Consider the following 21,687-nt stretch of genomic DNA (forward strand, 5'->3'; position numbering starts at 1 on the left):
GATGAGGACCATGTCGGGGTCCCTGCTACCCCCAACCCTACCCTGAAGAAGGCTCAGGCCCATCACCCCCAGGGCTTTTCTCTGAGCCTTTTCTCAGCCTCCTTACAGGGATGGGCACAATTTCTCCGAGGCTGTTTTTGAAGGCAATGTTTGCCATCTAGTGGAAAAACAGAGTCTTTGTCTCTCACCGGCAGAACGATTCGGCTTGCAGCTATCTTGGCAGTAGCTGGGAGCCACACGCCCCCTTGCCCAAAGCTGGGAGTTCCGGGGAGGAGGGAAATTGGAATTTCCAGGTGGTGCCCATTCAGCTTCCTTCAGGCAGCTGGCCAAGCTCTTTGCCTCCAGCCATAGGTGTCTGCCTGAGTGTGGATCCCTAGCCCCCAGCCCTTGGAGAGGACCCTGGCCAAGCTGCTACCCAGTGTTAAGTGGGGAGCTGAAAGAAGTTCTCTGTAGTACAGGGGAAAAGCACCATGTTCTGGACAAGTGGTGCCTTTCAGGTCAGCAAACCCCTGGGGATTGGTGCCTTCCAGACTGGCATATTCCAGGCATCTCTCTTCCATGTTAGTATCCTCCCGGGAATCAGTGCCCTCCAGGCTGGCATCTCCAGCACTCCACTGGCATCAGCACCTTCCAAGTCAGCATCCTCTCTGGCATCAGTGCCTTCCAGGTCAGCATATTTCTAGTGATCAATACTTTCAGGTTAGCTTCTGCCTGGGAATCAGTGCCTGTAAGACCAGCAGATCATGCTGGGGATCAGCCATCATCTGAGGAGGGGATCACAGACAGATCTGCCACTTTGGCCACCTTATGACCTCCAGATCCATCAGCACAGAGGTGACTATGCTGGTGCCAGTGCCTAGAATTCATGTGGAGTTCAACTGCACCCACACCTGGTGGATCTCCCAGTGGAGAACAAAGGCTGGGATTTGCTTGAGTGTGATGTGACTGTGCAAAGAGCACACAAGACTCCCAGAGACACATTTAACTTGGGTCCATCACATTCAGGATGCGGACAAAGGCACAGCTGTACCGAACTCTGTCTGCCTGCTCCATGGAATTGTGAAAAGCTGGGGAGCACTGGAGTGCCCCAGCTGGTTCAGAACTTCCTGCATAGGGCTAGGCCACACTGTCCATAACCTCTACTTGTTTAATCTGCCCATGTTGACAAAGCAGCTGATGTGCCAGTGAATGTAGGGGAGGAAAAAGTGCAGCTAGTGAGAGGAGACCAGGTAGAAAGGCTGGCCAGGGAAGCTCCCAAAGCAAGTCCTGCTCTGTTTTAGTGCCTGCAGCTGGAGGAGAAGATGGAGTTCCTGCCGTGGGGAAGGGAATCATCTCCTCTGAGCAAGTTATATTGCAGTACTGAGAAGGTGTAGTCCTCATGTTGCACAGCAGAAATGTGTGCATGGGGAACACACAGCATGTGTCCCCTAGTGCCACCACGTTCCAGGGCAGGAACACGAAACACTGGGAATTCTTGCTTGGACAAAAGGACTGTTTCCAGTGCTGAAAAAAAAAAAAAACAACCAAAAATAGAAAAAGGAAAAAGCTAGCAGGAAAATTGTGGGCTGCTGCTGCTTGGAGCAGGGTGTAGCCATTTCCCAACAGCATCATGAGCAGCAGTGCTTGGGCAGAGCTGTGCTGCTGGCTATTGCCTCCCAGCATCTCTGTGGCCAGGTGCTTGGCATTTCCCATCTGTGAAAGACCAAAAGCATCTAAGAGAGAGGGAAGGGGCCAGCCCCAGCAAGCAAAGAAAAAAACCCATTTTTGGAGGGAGAAGCTGACAATGCAGCAGCTAGAGGTGTCTCAGGTCTCTTCTTTCTCCACATTTGGTCTCACGGGTGATGTGTCCTCCTCTGTTTCAGGAAAGAAGAGCAAGGAATTTTTCAGGCCTGTGACAGCTAGAAAGGGAGGCAGATGAAGAAGAGGGAGTATGGGGGATCACAGGGGTCTCTAATGGGCTGAGTACTTGGATCTCTAGATAAGAGTTCCCAGGCTGAGATATCCACATGCAGGTGAGATGAAAGCCATGATCAGGGTGAATGCTTAGCACTACATTTTTAAAGCATTCATGTTTGGATGCACCGTGTCTCTGGGCATAGTCCCTGCTGTTCCTACTCTGTCAGTGTCTGGGCAGTGTGAGATGGAAGTGGCTTCTTAGGGGGATGCAATCCCACTGGAGATGGACCACATTCTCCTCAGTACTCTCAGGACCTGCACTGATGACAGCTCAGGCTCTGTCTCCTCATTTCAGCTGTGATGCCACATGAGGACTGGGTGCACAGGTCACACCCAAGACTTATTCCCAAACACAATCTTTGCTCTCTGCCCATGGGCCTCTCATCCTTCTTCACAAGTCAGCCCCTGCAGAGTGAGCTTCTTTGATGCTTAGGACAGTAACTCAGTGTCCAAACTACCTATCCATACATTAATCTATAAATTCATCTATACATTCCTCCCTCTGACAGCTGATCCACACATTCACATATACATCTGCAGGTCTCCTTCCCTCAATCCATGCATCCTTCCCTCACTCCTGAACCACTGTGTAAGTACCCTTTGCTCTCTACATCATCTCATAACACTTATAGATGTATGCTTCATGGCCATTCTGCTGAAGCTGCTTTTATGTCTTTCTTTAGCTTAGGATTTGGCACAGAAGGAAGCAGAAGCAGCCATAAAAGGTAAGTTGAGACTGTTTTGCTTCACAGTCCTGTGCAACTCGCCTCTTCCCCTGCAAAATGCAGGCTGATCCTGGCAGCAAGGCAGGGAGAGGAGGAGGCTAGTCCTGAGGGCTAGCTCAGAAATTTGGCAGGGTTGGTGGCAGTCAAACAGCCCAGGCAGTGCTGCACAACCACCCACAACCAGTGCCCTGCTTCAAAGGCTTTTGCCAAAGCTATAGATTTCCCAAACAAGCCCCTGCCTGAGACACAATCTGGTCACCCTGTACTGGATGGAGACAATGGATATGGACATCTCTGTGTCTCAGTGCTGAGGACCTGCCCTGGTGTGTAGCATTGGCTGATGGGAATTTTTTTTCAACCAAGTATATCCCAGGCCATGTTCTCCTGCACTTTTTTCCTGCTGGGCTTGGGCTGGTCCCTGTTCCATGCCAGGAAGCTGGACCCATCCCTGCCTCATCCCGGACCATGGGCTGCTTTGGCCTGGCACATTCTCATCATCTCCAAGCCTGGCTTGTAATAGCTCCCCTGGCAATCTTGGCACAGCTTCCACCCTGGGGAGGGTGGGATATGGCAGCAAAGGCAAGTTTGGATGCGCCTCTCCCTACTTGGTGAGTCCAGGCAGGGCTCCAGCCTGCAGCAGGAAGCCTCCTGCTCACTCAGCAGCTGTGCAAGCCACCAGAGAGCCCAAGCCTGGAGGAAGTGCCCTGGCCCCACAGTGGGACAGGGAGGTGCCGGCACTGGCACTGGTCTCATGGTCTCTTCCTGTTTTTCTTCTCCACAGCTTGAAGACAAAGTTGATTTTGGCATCTGGATCCCTCTCCTTTATTCCAGATTGCTGTTTGCCCCAGCCCACCCCTTGCATCTTCTCAGTCTACTGGAAAGCCGTTTGCCCATGTCCAGACCAATGCATCTTCCCCTTTGGCAACAGGGAGAGCAGTACCCAGCATCAGGCATCTTTATTCCCCAAAGCACAGAGTTTGCTGTATCCTTTGGGTCTCCAAGGCCTGTGTGTCACATTTACAGTCTGCTGGGGAAGGGAGCTGAGCCATGGGACATCCCAGCAGGAAGCCACAGTGCAGGCAGGCAGGATTTTGCGGTGGCATGCAGACCCCCTGCCTGTTCTTGGTATCTCCAGCTGTCAAATGGATGGCAGGTCATGACTCCTTACATTGGAGAGGAAGGGGGTCAGCCTCCAGGGCCATGGGCAGCAGAATGCAGCGATGAGGACCAGATGTGCCTCTCCTGCCCTCAAGCTGCCCTGGTCACCAGAACTGGGTATCTTTACTGCCTGGCTAGGCAAGCCCCAGCTAAGGAAGGGGACACTGGGCTTGGCAGATGGGGACAACAGATCTCTGGGTTCTCCAGCCTGCAGCAACAAACTTCTATTTGGACCATGCCTGGACTTCCTGGAGTTTAAAAGCAGGCAAAACAGAGGTGCCAGTGCTGCTGTCTTCTGTTTTCTGTCGGCTGTGCTGCTACATCTCAAGCAGGATCTAAACCAGCACCAGATGCTGGGGAATTACTGAGTTGTTTGCAAACACCAGAGCCACAGCTATGGGATGTGCATCACCTGTGTTCCACAGCACCACTGGACAACCACTGCCCTGATCCCTTCTGTTGTGGCAGAGAAGTGGGATCTGGTGGTGATAAGAAGTTTCCAATGGTAAAGGCTGCCCATGCCATGCTGGGGACTGAGAAGAGACAAGGTGACCATGACAAGGCAAGAGTGACTGTGACATGTTTGTTGGGTTGGATGCTGGGGACCAGAGTCCAGCAGGTGATGGCAGTGTGATACAGCTGGAGCTCCCAGGGATACACCTGGAAGAAGTGATGTGGCTGCTGAGCCTGGAAGTCCAGGCAAGATCTGTCTCCTTACACCTCCCCAGGTTGGTGACCTGCCTTACCTGCCCTGTGGAGAGCTCTGCTCTGGTCCAGGGATAGTGCCATGCCAGTAGCACACTGCAGACAGAGAGCTGAGCCCCCTCTCTCTCATGTGCTCATGAGGGACAGTGAGAGGCTGCAACCCCACAAAGCCAAGCATGGAGAGCCCTCATGACCCCACAACTAGGGCATCCAGTGAGAGCAGCAGGGAGCCTGTGGGCACACAACACATTGGAAAAGGCACAGCCTGCCCGAGTTCCCTCCATCCCAGTCCATAGAAGGACCCTTTGTGGGTGCCCCAGTCCAGGCTTCCTCTGCATCATGGATTCACAGGCAGCCCCAGGACCCAGGTGGGTCCCCACCCTGCACTGGCTCTGCTCCCCATGCTCCACGCGTTGTAGCTGTCTGAATTTCCATCCAGCTCCATCTGCATCTCATTGGGCTGCTGGCACTGAGCACTGGGGTCTGGAGGTGCCAACACATGGAAGCCATTAGAGGGGCTGGGTCGAGGTGAGGCAAGGAGGCCATATGCAGAGCAAGGGGGGCTGTGCAGAGGGTCCTGTCTCAGCTGTCACACTCCCTCAGCCCCTCCAGGCACCTGGGGAGAAGGCTGAACAGTTTGGGAGGCAACCCTGCTGCCTGAGCACCTCCTGCAAGGACCGTTCCCAAACTTGCACTCATCCTTCCCTTGGCCCAGCATCACCTGCACAGGGGTTTTGCCTGGACAGTGCCAATGATAGCATTGGCATATCCCCTTTATTGGCATTGCTACTCCGTCCAGCCATAGCAAGGGGGATTGGGGCAGAGGGAAGGGGAAGGGGGTGTTCTCTTCTGCCTGCTGGCAGGTGGGGGGTGACAGGCAGGGGTCAGCACCCCTTGGTCTGGCACTGATGCCCAGCACCCCCGGGAGCCTACACCCATGGTCCCCCTCAACACTAGGCAGTGAAGTGGGGCTGGCTCAGTGTCTTATCCCCATTTGTTTAGCAGCGCTCGGAGGCTGAGCTGGCCTGTCACCCTAAGCCTGAAGTGACTCCAGCTGGCTCCTGGTGGGCTCAGGCAGTCCAAGCTCCTGAGAGCAGAGCCTCTCTCCTTAGGATCCATCCTGCAACCCCAGGGTGTTGGGGGCTCCGTCAATGTCCACAGCTGTGGGGTGACCCAGGAGGCGTGGGGTCCTTGGGGGCCAGCAGTGGCATCAAGTCCCACGTGTGGGCAAGCGGGTGCAGGGAGCAGGGATCGGCCAGGGCTCACTACAGGATCTGAGCTTCTGCCGAGAGAGAGGACAGGGGGTCAAGGGGGACACTGGAGACACTGACCTGCCCCATGCTCCATATTCCCTGCCCCACATTCCCCCCATTCCCCACCCTGCACCCTGACTCACTTGGTAGTGCCTTCAAGTGGGTGGCAGCAACCAGAAAGTTGGGTTTGGTCTTGTCCTTGCCATGTTTCCTCACCCGGAGCCTGGGGATGAGAGCAGTGGTGAGTGAAGACCCCAAGCAGCCTCCTTGAGCATCAGGATTGCCCATGTTCCCAGTGATCCTGCTGTGTTTCCATCCAGCTGTGCCCAGCTGTGCCCAGCTCAGCTTGACCTCTCCAGTCAGTCAGCTCCAGGGCTGCAGCAGGAACTGGTCACCAACAGGACTGGGATGGGAACAGGGACTGACAGCAGAGCTAGAGCATGGCAGGGAGATCCCATGGTGGCAGGATGAGAGAGGGGCCCCAGGGACAGGATTCCCAGGAAGAAAAGACACATGGAGGGATGTCTGTGCTGACTCTGGAGCATAAGACTCTCCAGCAGGAGCCTTTGGGAAGATATTAGAAGGGGATTCAGACAAAGGTCCCTTGGATCTGGGGTCATTAGAAAGAGCCAAGGCAGTGCTGGGAAGAGGCACTGGTGTGGCACAAAAACAGTGGAAGCATAAACCACCCTACAGGGCATCAAGTGTATTTTGGCAGGGACCCCAGAGCAGGGCTGGGGGATCACAGGGATGGGACCACAGCACTCCATGCTGAGGAGGCAGAATGGGATGGAGACAGCAATCATACAGCCCCTCCTTCTCAAAACCCAGCCTACCAGATGAGGATGCTGATGACAAGAACAGCAGCCAGGATGAAGAAGGCAAAGATCCCAAGGGACACCAGGACAGCCATCTTCTCCAAGGGGTCACTGCGATCTGGGACAGAGAGACTGTCACAGCTGAGGGATGCCAGCACCTGAGGACCCTCTGGCAAGATCCTGGACACTCCAGCAGCCCAGCCACACACAGGCCTAGGGCAAGAGACTCTTCCCATAGCTCTCAGCCATACACACAGCACTCGTGCCCACCCCCAGCTCTACTTACTGATGGGCTCAGGGTTGGGAGCCTGGGAGGGCTCCTCAGCCAGGCTCTCCAGTCTGGCATCTGTAGTGGTTTCTTCACTTGCTGTGGAGGCCAAGTCTGGAAGGACAGAAAGGATGGGAACATTCACCAAAAACATATGCAGCATCTCAGGGACCCAGAGAGAGGAGTGTGGAAGAGCATCTTTGTGCCCCAGAGGTCCCATGAGCCCAAGGGTGCCACTGAGGTGCTAATGGTGCTTTGGAAGCCCTGCTCTGTCCCAAGCCTGTGGGGTGCAATCCCCAAAAGGCATCAGCACAGCTGCTGACTGACATGGGCTGGGAGATGTTTTGTCCTCCTGCAGCTCTGCCTCCCAGCTTTAAGTGGCCCCGGAGTTGAGACTTACTCTGGTTGATATTTGGATGAATGAGTGCCATGGGGAAGGGGTTGAAGTGGAACCAAGAACTTTGGTTCAACTTCAGGGCAACTTTGGGGAGGGATGGTATAAAGTGGTAGGCTGCTGCAGGCTACATCCCCCTCTCACCTCTGACTGGTGTTGCTCGGGCCTCAGCACTCCACTCGCTCCAATTCCCCGCATCCAGGAAATCCTTGGCACTGACTTGGACCACGTGCTCCAGCCCGGCGAAGGCATCCGTGATAACCTCAGACAGATTTACCGTCTCTACCTGTGCCAGGCAGAGAGGAGCTGTGGGGCAGGCAGGGGCATCCCTCACTACCCTCCCTGGCCCCATGCACACCCTGCTCCTGTGCTGACCCTGCCTTTCCTTGCACACTTACCACGGACCAGGAACGGTGGATGACGGGTCGGTACTGGAGCCGAAACCTCAGCTGGAAGTGGGGTTCCTTTGGCCAGGAGGAAGGGTACTTCCAGCTCACATGGAGTCGCCGTGGGGCCAAGGGGATGGGTTCCACCACCAAGCCCTCTGGAGGGTCTGGCTTAACTGTATGGGAAAAGACAGGAAGCCCTTGTCACCCCGCACTGCCGTGCACAGGAGTGTAGGCATCCCCCTGCCACCCCCAGGCAACTGCCCAGGGACGGACAAACAGTGGGACAGACAGATGGATGGGGACTCACTGATGGCCTGCATAGTGACATCAAGAAGGCGGTAGCTGAAGCCCAGGGGGTTCACCTCGGTGATGTTCAGGCGGTAGGAGCTCCAGAACTCTGACCTGTGGACAGTGCAGGTGCCGGGGCGGGACGGATCCTGCAGGCACAGCCCCATGTGCCCGTTCTTGTTCCTGCAGACAGAGAGGCAGGGTGGGGACATGTCCTACCCGCCCACCAGACAGTTTCCAAATGCTGCCAAGGAGGTGCCATGGGAGACCCCCATGCTGAGACCCTGGTGGAGGAGGCAGCCCCTCTGGCTCATCTGCGCTCACCGTTCGAGAATCTGGCATATCCCTTTGAACAGGACAGAAGGGACCCTCACCCAGCTCCACACTGTGCCTGGGAAGGTCTCTTCCTGAGGCAAACCATTCTCCCTGAAGCAAACCCTTCTCCCAGACTCCCAGGGTAGCTGGGAAGTAGCTGGCTCCCTGATGGAGCTCTTGCTTTGGGGTCCCTTTTGAAGACAGCAGCAGAGTCTTTGGGATGGGGGCCAGTGTTTAGGGAACAGGAGCAGGGTGGGAGTCAGTCCTACCTCCGCTTTTCTTCACCTGTCAGGGATTTCTTCCTGCCATGGAGACAGATGGAAAAGCAGATGATTAGGATGAGGGGGCAGCACAAAGTGAACCCCAACTTGACCCGGAGGAGGGACAGTAGTCCACACTGCAAAGCAGCCCCACACTCCCATGCTGAAACACATGACACTATGGGGGACAGAGCTAAAACCATGTTCAACTCTTCTAGTGAGCAGCCTGGCAGTTTGGGATCCCAGGAAGAAGAAATGGGACAGCCTTCCCTGCCTGGAATTTCATCACACAACAGCAAAGACACAGAAATACTGATAAAAGCAGTTCTCCAGACCCTGGCTTCACCCTCCCACTAAAGCCCCTCAAAACCCATGCTTCCACTGCCCCTCCCTGTAGAGGCCCTGATGCTCCACTCAGGGATGCTCCACTCCCCCAACAAGCCCCCAGCTCCTGCAGCTTTCAGCAGGGCTGTGCTTTATGAGCTCCATTGGACTTCAAAGCCGCCCGCTAATTTGGCTTGCAGGGATAATTAGAAGCAGCAATGCTGTCAGGGCTCCTTTCATCCCAAAGCATGCCAGAGCGTGGAGGCTTGCAGATGACCTGCTTCTCTTTTATTGCCCCTCTGGTGTTGGCAGAGCTGTCAGCAGGGAGGGAGCCTGCTTGTGCGAGCCCCCAGAGCTGCTGAAACCCCCACTGAAAGTAAGCAAATGCTTGGTGCTCAGCTCACCCCAAAACAGGACCTGCTCTGGGGTGCAGCATGCTCCTTGGGGAAGGAGGTGAACCTAGGGCACGTGTGGGATGGCCAGATGGATTTGGCTGTGACCCATAATAAACCAAATCCATACCCTGTGGGTATACTTCACCTGTATGTGGTGATGTATCTGGTGGGGAGGAAGGTCTCCACGCTGGAGGTCCAGGAGCAAGAGAAATTCTCATAGTCAGATGCTCTGCAGGACACAAAGGGAACTCCAGGCAGGTCTGGGGTCCAGGGGAAACAGCAGTCAGCTACAAGTCCCCCATTGTGAAGCCCATCCAGCACACAGGGATGCCTGTGCCAACCCCAAGCCCCATTTTGGCAAGCCCCTGGCAGGGGTCAGCAACCACACTCCCCCTAGAACAGCCCAGCTCACAGACATGCTACTCACGTCCCAGACGCAGGGACACAGTGTGCAGGAGGCCACCGTCCTCGCCATGGCAGCTGTATGTTCCCATGAAGGTCAGGCTGGCCCTTGGCAGCACCAAGGATCCCTGCTGGATGGCTGAGCCCTCTGGCAGTGCCGTGGCACCTGCTCGTCTCCACTGCACTGGTGAGCTGAGGAGGAGAGACCAAGCAGGCTGCGTTAGAGGACAGGGATGCCCAAGCCCACCCTGTAAACCATCCCATTGGATAGATCCCTTGATGTGCACGGAAAAGACTTACCTGGCATGGACACCAGGGCATGATAGGGTCACGTCTGTCTCCAGCTGTCCATACTGCACACCTGGAGGGACACACATCCCCAGATGGGTGTTAGCACTCCATGCCACCCCACGCCAGGGCTAGGGGTGCAGGTGTAGGGAGTCCCTGGGGCTGTACCCCACAGTGGGTGGGCACTAACTATGGGGTCTTGCTTCATGCAGGTACCACAGAGGGGGCTAGTAAGAACTCGTCCCAGTTAGGGCTGGGCAATGAGCAGAAACACAGGTTGGCCATCGCTGTAGGATGTAGGGCTGCGTTTCATGCAGCCTTGGTAGGTCTGTTCCTGTCTGGGGGAAATGGGGTGTCCTCAGGGTGCTCATGCCTGGGACATGGGGGTGAGGTGCTGTACCGGAGAGCTTGGTGGGGGACTCACCTTCCTCTCCCCAGTCTTCACGGATAGCAAAGGAGGCTGATGCTAGGGCTGCTGTGAGGAACACCATCACCCTGCCCAGGCCTGGGATGGAACTGTGCATCTGGAGGAGACAGAGAAGGGCAGGAGAGAGTGTTATTCCCTGCAGTGGGGCAGCTGATACAGTCCACAGCCCACAGCATTCCTGCAGGGCCATGGATCCTGCATCTCCCTCTCATCTCATCCCATCCTGCTGGGGACAGAAGGGGGAGTGAATCCCAGAAGCCCAGCTGCCACATCTGACAGTGTCTGTGCCAGAGTCACAGCTGGTTCCTGACTGCTGAGCAGTCCCCATGACTGGAGTAGGGATGTAGGGTGCAAACACCAACCAGGAGCTTGGGGCTGTGTGGGTTGGCAGGATTAAGGGTTCTTTGCCACTACAATCCTGTGCTGGGAGCCTTGGCTGGTTCCCAGTCCCAGGGTGGTCCAGAGACCTGTGCATGTGCAGCTGGGGTAAGAAGGGACTGAGGAGAAATTCTGGCCTGTATTTACATGGCAGGTGACAGCAATCATATCTAAACAGGATCACACAGCCAGGGAGAGCAGGGCTGTGATAGATCAGGTTGTACCAAGTCTCACATCACTGTCCATGCCTGCACCTGCTGTGAGGCTGGTCCAGGTAAGTCTCCAGTTGTGGGAGAATGGTGCTGAAATCCCTTCCTCCCACTCAGTGATCACCAGTGAGAAGGGCAGGGGATGCAGAGTCAGGGATGTGCACACAGCTCTTCATGGGTCAACCCCTGCCACAGACTGAAGCCTCTCTGCCAGCACCAGTCCATGCCAACTTACACCACTGTGGGCACACCACACATCACGCTGACCAACACAGCCAGCGTTACCCTGTCCACCACAGCCAGCAGTGCTCTATGATATCCAACCCCGTCAGCACCCTTTCTGAGCCAGCCAGCATGATCTTAAAGCATCTGGACCCACCTGCAGAGTCCTGTATCAGTAGGACATATCAGCCAGTGTCACCCTGTCCATCCCAGCCCCATCACCTTGTCTGTGCCAGCAAGCATCACCCCAGGACATCCATCTGGCCAGGATCACACTATCCCTACCAGGAGTGCCACATGGTCTTTGTCGGTCAGAAATGAGTAATTTCTCCCTAGAAGACCCCCTGCCCACCCTCACAACTGGACAGGCCTCTTTATTTACATGCATACTGCTGGGCTTTGCTCCCAACTACAGGCAGAGGCTGAGGGCACATAAGGCAGTGAGCTCCCTGCCAGCCCTAAGAGCAGGCATAAATCTGTAGGCATAAATCTGTGTCCCCCTAGGTTCAACAGCTGAGAGACTGGAGGGAGGGATGCTCTAGCCCAGCAAAGGCACCCCAGAGCAACAGCCAGTTCCCCTCCTGTGGCTGAGTGCCCATGGCTACAGACCAAACCGCCTGGCAAAAGAAACAAGAGCTACAAGGCAATCTGCTGCAGGGGGGAAGGCTTGCGGCACCCCACATCAACCCTGTCCTGAGCACGCCAGGCAGCCTCAAACACAAGCCCCAAATGTAAATAATTTAATGAGACTGTCATAAGCTTTTCCTACCAAACCACCCTAGAAACATTCCCAAGAAATAGCAGTCAAAAAGTCTCTGCCAAAACTATGCTGGTAAGTAACTGGGAACATTTGGCCTGAAAGTAAAATATTTTGGTGATGGAATATAAAAAAAAAAATAAAGAAGACAAAAATGAGTGCATTTTCTCTTAGAAGCAGTAACCAAAATAACTCCAAAAACCACGTGGGCTAGAGTGAAGGAATAGTTCTGGGGGGAGGAGGAAGGGGGGGTGGGTGTATGTGTCTGTGTCAGGAAGAAGAGAGAGTGTGTTAATATACAGAGAGAAAAACAGCTTTAAAATAAAAGAATTTCTTATTCTGACCACCCTGTTTTTTCATTCAAACACTGCAGAGGGTATCCAGCCCATTTCCATAATGACCCAAGTGGTTAAGTCTAGTTAGGAACCACTAACGTAGACCCTAACCCTAGTGATCTCTAACCCTAAATATAACCCTAACACTGCTCATCCTGACGGCCAATCCACATCTTCCAACTTCATCACCTTTTATCCCAGGGTCCTCCCAGAGCTCCCCATCCTCACCCCAAACCCCATGAGCTCCCCTGCCCCAGAGGAGCACCCCTGCCAGCACAGTGTGAGAAGGCAGCACTGAACCCCTTCAGACACACACTGACTCAGTAAATGACCCATATGAGCACTGCCAAAAACTATCCCTGGGGATGGAGCATCACTGCAGAGAGAAGCAGCAGGGCAAGCCCTTCCTTGCCTGCCCAAAGACCACAAACAAACTGGGAAAGAGCCACAGAGCCAGAGCAGACCCAGAGCCCTCATCTGCCCCAGGTGCAGAAGCAGGGCAGGGGGCCAGGTGCTATAAGACAGCCTGCCCAAAAGGATCCCCTTATTTTCTGCCACCAAACTCCTTGGCCAAGGGAAAAACAGGCGTGCAAATGAACACAAGCATGTGAGTGGCCAGACCTACCTTCCTTGGTGGCCCCACAACCCCACAGATGGGCACACAGGCAGAGAAAACATCCCTTGATGCTTGCACCAGCAGTGACACATTCTGGGGACACAAAGTCCCAGCACAGTGGTCCTCGAGCTGAGCCGGGACAGAGGGAACAATCAGAGCTTTTCTTCCTCCCTTCATGCTAATCCTGGCCAGAGAGACGCCTGCCGCCAGCCTGGGGCTGGGTGACATCCCACTGTCACAGCCAGGGTAGAGGGACCCAGCTCAGCCTAGGGGTGTGGTTTGGTCCCTGTAGGAAGGGCATCAGTGATGGATCCTGCTCCCTCAGCATGGGATGCTCTTGTCACTGGCATGGCCAGGGTGACCAGGCAGCCTCTGGCACCTGTATATGTGATCCAGAGATACAAGGTGTCACTCTCCATCCCTCCCTGATCCTGTTGCTCTGCTTGGCTCCATTTGAGCTCATGCAAGAGTTTTTGGGCAGTGGTGGGGAGAAATCCTGCTCCTTTCTGAAACACATGCTCCTTTTTGCATGCAAACTGAAGTCCTGTAAGCCAAAACTTCCCTCAAAATCATGGCCATGTGCACCAGCACCAGTGTCCACATTGGGTGTGACATTTCCCTTGGCACAGCTGCTCTGTGCCATACCCTGCCATGGCCTGGCAAAGCCCAGCACAGATTCCTGGGAGAAGCTAACTTTCCATTGCACTTGGTGCTTTGAAAGACATTGGGTTTTGTTTTCTTAGTGGTTTTTTTTTTTTTTTTGTTTTTTTTGTTTTGCTTCATTTGAAGTTGCTCTTCAAAGCAAATGGGCTGCACACAGAGCTGGGGTGGTGGGGACAGGGACAGGAGCAAATGACACTGTGCCTCAAGGCTGCAGATGGCAGCGTGGAGATGTGGGATTCCCCCCACCGAGCACAGAAAGCTGGAATGCCTCTTAACCTCTTACTAGGGTGGTTGGGGTGGCATTGCTGCAACAGAGATATGGTAAATAACCCAAGAGCACTTGGCAGCTCTGCCTACTTTGTGCCTGCTACCCTGATGGAGTCACCCACCTGCAAAAAGCAATGGGCAAAGTCGGCTCTAACGCCCAAGAGATGACACCATGCTGAGCATCCCCTGAGCTGTGGGAGCATCCCTGGACCTGTGCTAAAAACCCTCCTCTCTGCCAGTGACTGCTGCAGGAAAAATGCCCTGTGCTGAAATGGGAATGCCACAGAATTCTCCTCTCCTTGTTTCCCTGTGGGGAAATGTGCCCTGGGAACAGTGCCTTGCTAATCCCTCTACACCTGACAGGCCTGCAGAAGCACCATGCCTCGCTCCAAGGAGCCATGGCATGGTCTGAGTGCATCCCTGAGGCTTCTGATGTGCCTGGGGCCCTGGAATTACCCCATCCCTGCAGCAATGTTGACTCTCATCATCACTGCATGAATGTGTGTGCACCTGTGAAGGGAGCATCAACTCCACTGCTGGATGGTCCCCTGCAACAGACACCCCTGTCCCCTAAATGCTGCTGGCACCCTCCCTGTGTGCACAGAAAAAGCCCAGCAGTGGGTGCTGGAGAGAAGCATGTCCCCCACCACCACCAGGGCCACCAGGGCCATGCACAATCTCCAAACAGCACCTGAGGCAATACCTTGCCCACCTTGGGCACTCCAGAAGTGATCCTCTAAGCACTGTCCCCAGTCATCCTCCCCCCCTCCCTCCCCCCACCCCACCACACACACTCCCTGTGCCTTGGGGACCTCAAAAAAGGCTGTTTTCCTCTGTACCACTTTGTTGGGGTGTATGAGGCCCCCCATGCCTTGTGTGGGGGGCTACCATGCCTTGCTGGGCTGTGCCAGAACACTCACCTGCATAGCTGCAGCCAGTGCAATCCCAGCACACTGGAATTACCCCAGTTAAACCCGTAAAACCAGTTGGAGTCTTCCCCTGTGAGGCTAGTGCAGTCCAATAAGATCAGTGCACAGTCTGAACACAGGACTAAGCCCAGTACAGTCCTGATGTGGGGATTAACTCAGGGCAACCCAAATACTGGGAGAAGCCCAGAAGAAGAATTAAATTCGACCCAGCCCAGGAGGAGAATTAAATCCAGTGCAGTCTAAATGTGTGGTTAAACTCAGCCCAACCCAGGAGTGGGGCTAAACCCAGCTCAGCCAAAATGTGAGGCTGGACCTAGCACAGGTCAAACATGTGGTTATGCCATGCTAATGTGGGGTTAAACTCAGCACAGCTCAGGAGTGGGGTTAAACCACAGCTCAGTTCAAACACAGGGTTAACCTCAGCACAGCCTAGTCATGGAGTTACACAGTTCAAATGTGGGGCTAAACCAAATGCAGCCCTGGAATGGGATTAACCCTAGCTCAGCCCAAACACAGGGATAACCCCAGCGTCCTCCAGGGAACCAGTTATCTCCACAGCATTCTCCATCCAAACTATACCAACCCCCTCCAACATCCACTGGTGATAGCCAGCTGACCACAGCTCCGCTGGTCCAAAGCCAAGCCCAAACCCCTCCATAACCCAAGGGTCACCACTCTCCTTTGTGGAGCCAGCAGCTGCCAGCAGTTCCTGGTGCTTGGCTTGGGGGGCCCCTACACACCTCAGCATGCCAGCAGCATGGTGGAGGTCAGGCTCTGCTCTTTCCCCAGCCGGGAAACTCTCACCCCAACGCCCTGATTTCCGCTCACCCCTGCTCCATCCTGCGGGAAGAAGTCTCTGGCTCCTGGTTGTAACTGGAGGCATCGGCAAGGGCCAAAACAGCGAGGGCTCTGTTAGCAGCCAGCAGCCCTGACACTGTGCCAGCTGGCAGCCCTTGAATTCCAAGGGGGGAGAGAAGGGCCCCCCCCCCCCCCCCCTCCATCCCCATCCCCACACTCCTCTCTCCGATGCCACGTGCCAAAGACATTCCTAAAAATAATCTCCTGGCTGTAAAGAACCAGCGCTGTAGCGCTGGTAGGTTTCTTTACAGCTTGGAGATTATTTTTAGGGTGGAGGCATGGAAGTTGGTGGGAGGAGGTGCTGCATCCCCACTGTCCTTGGCACATGGTTACAGGACAGGGATGGGCACAGTGCTGGATCTGGGGACACGGGTGGGACCTGCCAGCAGAGAGCTGGGCCACCCTGTGATTACAGCAGGGTGGGAAAGGCTTTTCCTGTCCCAGGAACATTTTGGGATTTGGGACATTTTTCTGCTCCTAGGCTCAGCCCAGGCCGGCAGAGAATTGAGCACGCAGCTCCCAGTATGGTGGAGCAGTCGGGTGCCATCCTGCAGCCTGTCCTCCCAGGACCATCTGCATCTCCCAGAACAAAGCTCCCCCATAAGCTGGCCCTGGAGCTGCGTCCATGGCATGCATCCATAAATGCAGGGGACAGACATATATGCACATACCTGTGAACGCCCCAGGCACACCCAGCTGCCTCTGATGCTCCTGATGCACTCCCAGCCTAAAGCTGGGAACTCTGATCAGGAGCAGAGCCCCACAGCATCCCCCATACACGATGATCCCCCTTCCCTCCCCCTGCTCCAAAGCTGGCCAGAGCCCAAGAGCCATCAGGCTCAGCTCCATCCCTGAGGCATGAAGGCGCATGGGTCAGCCAAAACACAGCAGGGCCAAAATAAACAGCTCACCTTACACAAATGCTCCCCCAGCTAGCAATTTGCTGTCACTCCTTTTGCAAAACAAAATCCCTTCTGGGCAAGAGAGGGATTTAAAAAGTCATTAAGGACCACCTGGACAGACAAATAAAGCCATCACCAAGGGGGGCCCAAATAAAGCCACCGAGCAAAGGGTGTCCCATTAACCTTTTGTACCCCACCAGCAGTGTTCCTGTGGGAGAGGGGCAGGGAGATGAAAATTGCAGACTCCCAGTAATGTGTGATGTGGGGATAACTGTGCCAGTCTCCTTCTCCTGGTGGGATAACCAACCATGACCTGTCTTCTCCAAGCTCAACCCTTCCTGGTTTCATAGAATGATTGAAAAATTAAGGTTGGAACGGACCTCCAAGATCATCAGATTTTCTACATGGAGGCGGCTCAGGGGAGGCAGCTGGTTGCCAGGCACATGGCAGGAACAGAGGCTGGGAAAACACCTCACTGGGGGCAGCATCCATGCCCCCACACCTCACTTGTAGCCAAGCCAATCAGATGGAGTTCCCAAGCCAAAAGGAGATGGAAACGTGGCAAAAAGTGGAAAGAAGGGGAAAACATGGGGGCTGTAGTACAGGGCCAAGGGATGGGGGCTGAGCCCTGCCTAAGTTGAGAAGGTTGGAAAAACACCATTCAGCTCATTTTTTTTTGCTAGGGGAAAAAAAACCCAGCCAAGTTCTGAAAGATTAAGTGTGACTGTATCCAAGAGGGGGAAAGCAGGGCCATGCAGTGAGTGTGCTGACACATCTCCTTCCCCAAGCTGGAGAGAAGCCCCAGCCCCACTTGGGGCCAGCTCTGTTTACAGGCTCCTATTGTCTCTCTTTTTTTCATTTAGATTCCCCCCCCCCCTTTCCAATGTCATACTTCAGAGTAAACAAAAGCAAGCAGCCTCTCACTCCAAACATTTCAGCCATCCCAAACTTTCTCTGGAGGGGGGGCTGCCCGTGGAATTTTCCTCATCCAAAAGAATTTCGAAATGTTCCCGTTGCAGCCTGCTCTGACTGGAGGCCAAGACAGCTCCAAAATTTTTCACGAAATGCCTGAGCTGCCCTGTGCACTGCCACAGCTCCGGCTGTGCCCCAATACTTCCCCCATGCACATGGAGATCCTCTGGCCTGGCCAGAGTAGAAGAGAGGCACATTCCAGCCTCTGTAATCCAGCTCATCCACTCACCTGAAGTGAGACAGCAGGCCTTGGTGAGGCTGGATCCTACCTTTCTATTTTAAGCTGCCACTTTAGTTCTTATTGCTCCAAGTCAGCGGTGCTGGTGCAAAGTACTTGGATGCACTGGCTGGCAATGCAACCCAATAAAACACAGTATTTTCCTTTGCAGGCAGCATCTCCCTAGCACCAGGCAGAGGGGAGAGGGTGCAGCAGGTGCCAGAGGTCCTCCTGGGAGCAGTCAGTGGCACCTTGAGTACCAGGAGCTCTTTTTGCAGTGGTGATGCCTCTGTGGTGCTGCTGGGTCACTGTGTAGGCAGGGACAAGGGAGGGATGGTGTGCTGCATACACCCCTGAGAATGGAGTGGCAGCACTGTGCCCTGCACAGCCCTGGAAGAAGCTGTGTGGAAGTGAGGACAAAATTTACTCCAGGATGAGCCAAGTGGTGGGTGCCACCGAAGTGTGCTGCTGCTCCTTGGTGCACATTGTACTGTCAGGGTATGCACCCTGGTCCCAGAGGAGGTGGGACCCCAGCAATGTGAAGCAGAGACCCTCAACAGCTCTCTTGGCTTTGTCTAAGTACAGATATGAGGTGAAACCCACGAGACCCTGGCATAAGGATGTCAGCACTGCTCTCCCTGCTGGTAATGGAGGCAGATCCTGAAACAACTGGAAGGGGAAGAGTCCAGCTAAAAAACCCCACAAAAAGCCAACAGTTGAAGGAAGAAGTACCTAAAGCTTAGTCCAGCATGGATTTGGATGTCAATGCAAGCCATTGGAGTGGCCTGGCATGCTGATGTCCCTTGTCTGCTGTCCAGAACAGCCCCTGAATGGGTTTCACCATGTAGGTGGTCCTGTAGCCCAAAGCACCCTGACATGCTGTGGAATCCCCACATCCTCCCTCCACAGGCACCCGCAGATTTTGGGGACTGCAACCCCTTGACGAACATGCTGTCACCCCAGGAAGGCAAAACACTGCTGGTGTCTGCTGCATCTCCCACCCACAGCATCCCACCCCGGTGGGCGCAGAGCCCTGTGCCACCACAGCAACACTGGCGGGGAGGGATACCTCAGCTCCACGCCGGGCTGGAATCTTGCTGTGGGACGGGGCTCTGCTGGGTGCCCCTGCTGCCTCTGCACCATCTCCCTGCGCCGCCTCGCTGGGTTCTCCTCCTCCACGGAGGTTGCTCAGTGGTTTGGCGTGGGAGCGGTCCTACCCCCCCCAACCCCAGCAGCCCCCTCCCCTATAAAGGGGCCAGGACGTGGCTGTGTGGGGAGCAGATGGGGTCTGTAAAGTGAGGCTCCCCCAGGTGTGTTTGCCTTGGCTGGGGCTCAAGCCCGTCCAATTAGAGCTATAGAAAACATATCTTACAAAAAAAGAGGGGGGGAAAAATAATCCTCTCCCCTGCACTGGGGCCCAGGGTTTGGCCAGGGTTTCTCGGCAGGCCAAGCACAGGCAATGCAGGCTCTGCTGGCAGCAGCCTGGGGAGGGCGGGAAGTTTGTGGATATTAAAATGCAGTCGTAAAGTAGAAGAAAAGGGCAGCCTTGTTTCAGAATGAGTCTCCGAGGCTTTCCCCTCTCCCGTCATGCTCGGCACCTGGCCGGCAGCACGAGCAGCTCCCCCTTCCCACAACCCTCCCAGCCACCTCCAGCTTGCCCAAGGGCTGACGTGCTGTCAGCACGACCCCATTCCTCGTGGACTGAACCTCATCGTCTCCAGGAGGGAGCAGATTTGGGAAGGTCACTCTCTACAGCTACCCATATTGGGTGAACATTACAGCTGTGCCTCTGTAAAACCCATCCCAGTACATCCCTTTGTTGTCACCTCCTCAGCTCTCTGCTTTCCCTGGTCCACTGCCCTGCCTGCTTGGAGCCAAGGCTGCCTGGCCCCAGCTGCTTGGCAGCAGCCACATGGCAAGACCACTGGTACTCCACTGGTTGGCCTCTCCCTGCCTCCCTGCTGGAAGTAAGATAAGCAGGATGGTCCTTTGGTCAAGGCTTAATACAGGCACCCAACACCCTGTGCCCACGCAAAATAATGGGGACATGGCAGGGTCCCATGGGACTCCTCCCATTCCCAGGGACCCCACAAACCTATGGAGAAGCCCTCTCCTTGGGGTATCTCCCCAAATCCATCCCTGAAGCAGGATACTGCCTCTCCACAGCATCGCCTCCACCTCCAAGCTGCCATGTCCAGCTCTGAAAAGTCACATCAGGAGGTTGGGAGCAGTTACAGGCATCAGCTCAGCAAGGGTGGCTCCAACCTAGCCCACCTGCTCAGCTGGAGATGCCCAGCTCACATCTGGCTTCACCACTGCCTTCCGTCCCCCTTCCCAGCTCAGCAAGGAGGGGACTTTGGGCTGTCAGCCTGGAACCTGCCCCCCATCCATCCCCACCCCCATCCCTCTCTCTCTGCCCTGCACAGGCTCTCCAAGCCCCTGTCCCCCTGCCCCACGGGGACCGAGGTACATCCCACCACCAGCCAAGGCCCAAATGACTAACGCCCGGCAAGCGAACCGGGTGCCGTCGGGGCGAGCAGGGCCTGTCCCTTGGCCGCGCTCCCTCCCCGCAGTGGTGAAATCACGTCTGGAGAAAGCCCGGGGAGCGAGGCGCCGGGCCCCCCCCCGCTGTTTCCCAGCGAGGATACTCGCTCCCTGCCTGCTGGCTGGCTCTGCAAACCCCGCATCCCAGCAAAGGGGTGCTCCAGGCATGCAGCAGAGCCTCATACCTCATCTCCTCCTCCTCCTCCTCGCTCCGGATCCCATAGCAGCATCCCAGCTGGGGAAGTGGCTGTGAGATGTGGAAACGCAGCAGCGAGCCCCAGATGCTCATAAAAGTGCTCCCGGGGAGTGGGCAGGAACCTCTAATCTCCCTCTGACTTCTGTAAACCTGCCAGAGGCTCAGGGGGGAAATCGGGGGTGGAGGGGTTGGAGGGGGTACCCCTCTCACTGACACACAACCCCCTCCACGGGAAAGAAAGATGGCTCATGGAAGGAGCTGGTGGCTCAAGCTGCCTGGGCAGCACCAGAGGGGACAGTGAGGGACGGGCCACCAGCACTGGCCTCGCGACCTGGCACATGGCACGTGCTGGCTATGGCCGGGTGACTAATGTGGCTCTTTCAAGGCCTCCGTCGGCACGGGAGCGTGGCTCTGGGTTAGGGTTTAATTATCTGCCTTCCTCCACAGCCCATGCTCTCCGCTCCCTGAACCGCCACAGGGACCCCGGGAATGTCGTCCTTCCCCCCCAGCCAGGGCTGCTGGCATGGAGCGAGCAGGGCTGCGGCGGGGATCTGGCTGGGAGCACGCCGAGGCTGCAGCTGGGGGCTATAAAAAGCACGGCTGTGGTATGCAGAGAGGCACTGAGAGGGGAATAAAATAAAATCAGGTGGTGGATGAGTCGGGTTCTTGCTTCTGCAGCAGGTCTGGCAATGGTGCTGCATCCCATCACCCCTTCCCTGCTCCCTGCCCGGCTGACAGCCCAGTGAGGCTGGGGCAGGGCGGAGAGCTGGGATTTGGCAAAAGGTGGAAGACGCAGGGTTGTGTTGGTGGAGAGTGGAGGGGGTCAAGGCTGGGGAAACAATCACTGGCTGAGGTACATGGGCTCTTGCCTGGGATGGAAGCATTGCAGCCACCCCTTGCCCAGCTCAGAGACGCCAGATCTGGGCGCTCAGTCTTCTGGCAGCCTGTACCAGAGGATTAACCGCGTGCTGATTGACGGCCAGAGCTGCCTTTGCCAGGAGGAAACCCCACCATCCCCCAGCCCCCGGATCCTTGTGGGGACCTCATCCAGAGGGAACAGTAACGTGGCGAGCTGGGCACAGAGAGGTCTCCCCTCGGGCCGGCAGGAGCTCCTTGCTCGTGGACGTGCCGTGTTTGCACAAATCTGAGCAGGTGAAGGTCAGATTAATTTTAAACCTGAATAAACAAGGAGAGAAGGCAATGCCAGAGCTCGCTCTTCTCAGTAGGGATGCCCAGCAGCAGAGCACAGCACCCGCA

The 21,687-nt window shown here is 55.5% G+C and overlaps 1 protein-coding gene across 1 annotated transcript; it reads right to left on the reverse strand.

The window, feature by feature from the left end:
- Positions 1-5,809: 5,809 nt before the first annotated feature.
- IL11RA (interleukin 11 receptor subunit alpha) lies at positions 5,810-13,059 on the reverse strand. The gene is made up of 13 exons (XM_062513982.1): positions 12,892-13,059; positions 10,363-10,462; positions 9,951-10,011; positions 9,676-9,842; positions 9,394-9,508; positions 8,539-8,571; positions 7,974-8,137; positions 7,676-7,839; positions 7,422-7,563; positions 6,902-6,997; positions 6,634-6,733; positions 5,941-6,020; positions 5,810-5,826 (listed from the first exon to the last, which is right to left on the reverse strand). Exons 1-13 carry the CDS (start codon positions 13,057-13,059, stop codon positions 5,810-5,812), a joined length of 1,407 nt encoding a protein of 468 aa, XP_062369966.1.
- Positions 13,060-21,687: the final 8,628 nt, after the last annotated feature.

This window comes from Cinclus cinclus, chromosome Z (genome assembly GCF_963662255.1).
Source record: "Cinclus cinclus chromosome Z, bCinCin1.1, whole genome shotgun sequence".
Lineage (NCBI taxonomy): Eukaryota > Metazoa > Chordata > Aves > Passeriformes > Cinclidae > Cinclus > Cinclus cinclus.

Excerpts from the sequence above, each read along its gene's own strand:
- IL11RA (XM_062513982.1), bottom strand. The coding sequence starts at position 13,059 with ATGAAGGGAGGAAGAAAAGCTCTGATTGTTCCCTCTGTCCCGGCTCAG. Across the intron at positions 7,840-7,973 it reads TGTCACTATGCAGGCCATCA|TTAAGCCAGACCCTCCAGAG; the intron begins GTGAGTCCCCAT and ends TTTCCCATACAG. Across the intron at positions 6,734-6,901 it reads TCCCAACCCTGAGCCCATCA|ATCGCAGTGACCCCTTGGAG; the intron begins GTAAGTAGAGCT and ends TCTCTGTCCCAG.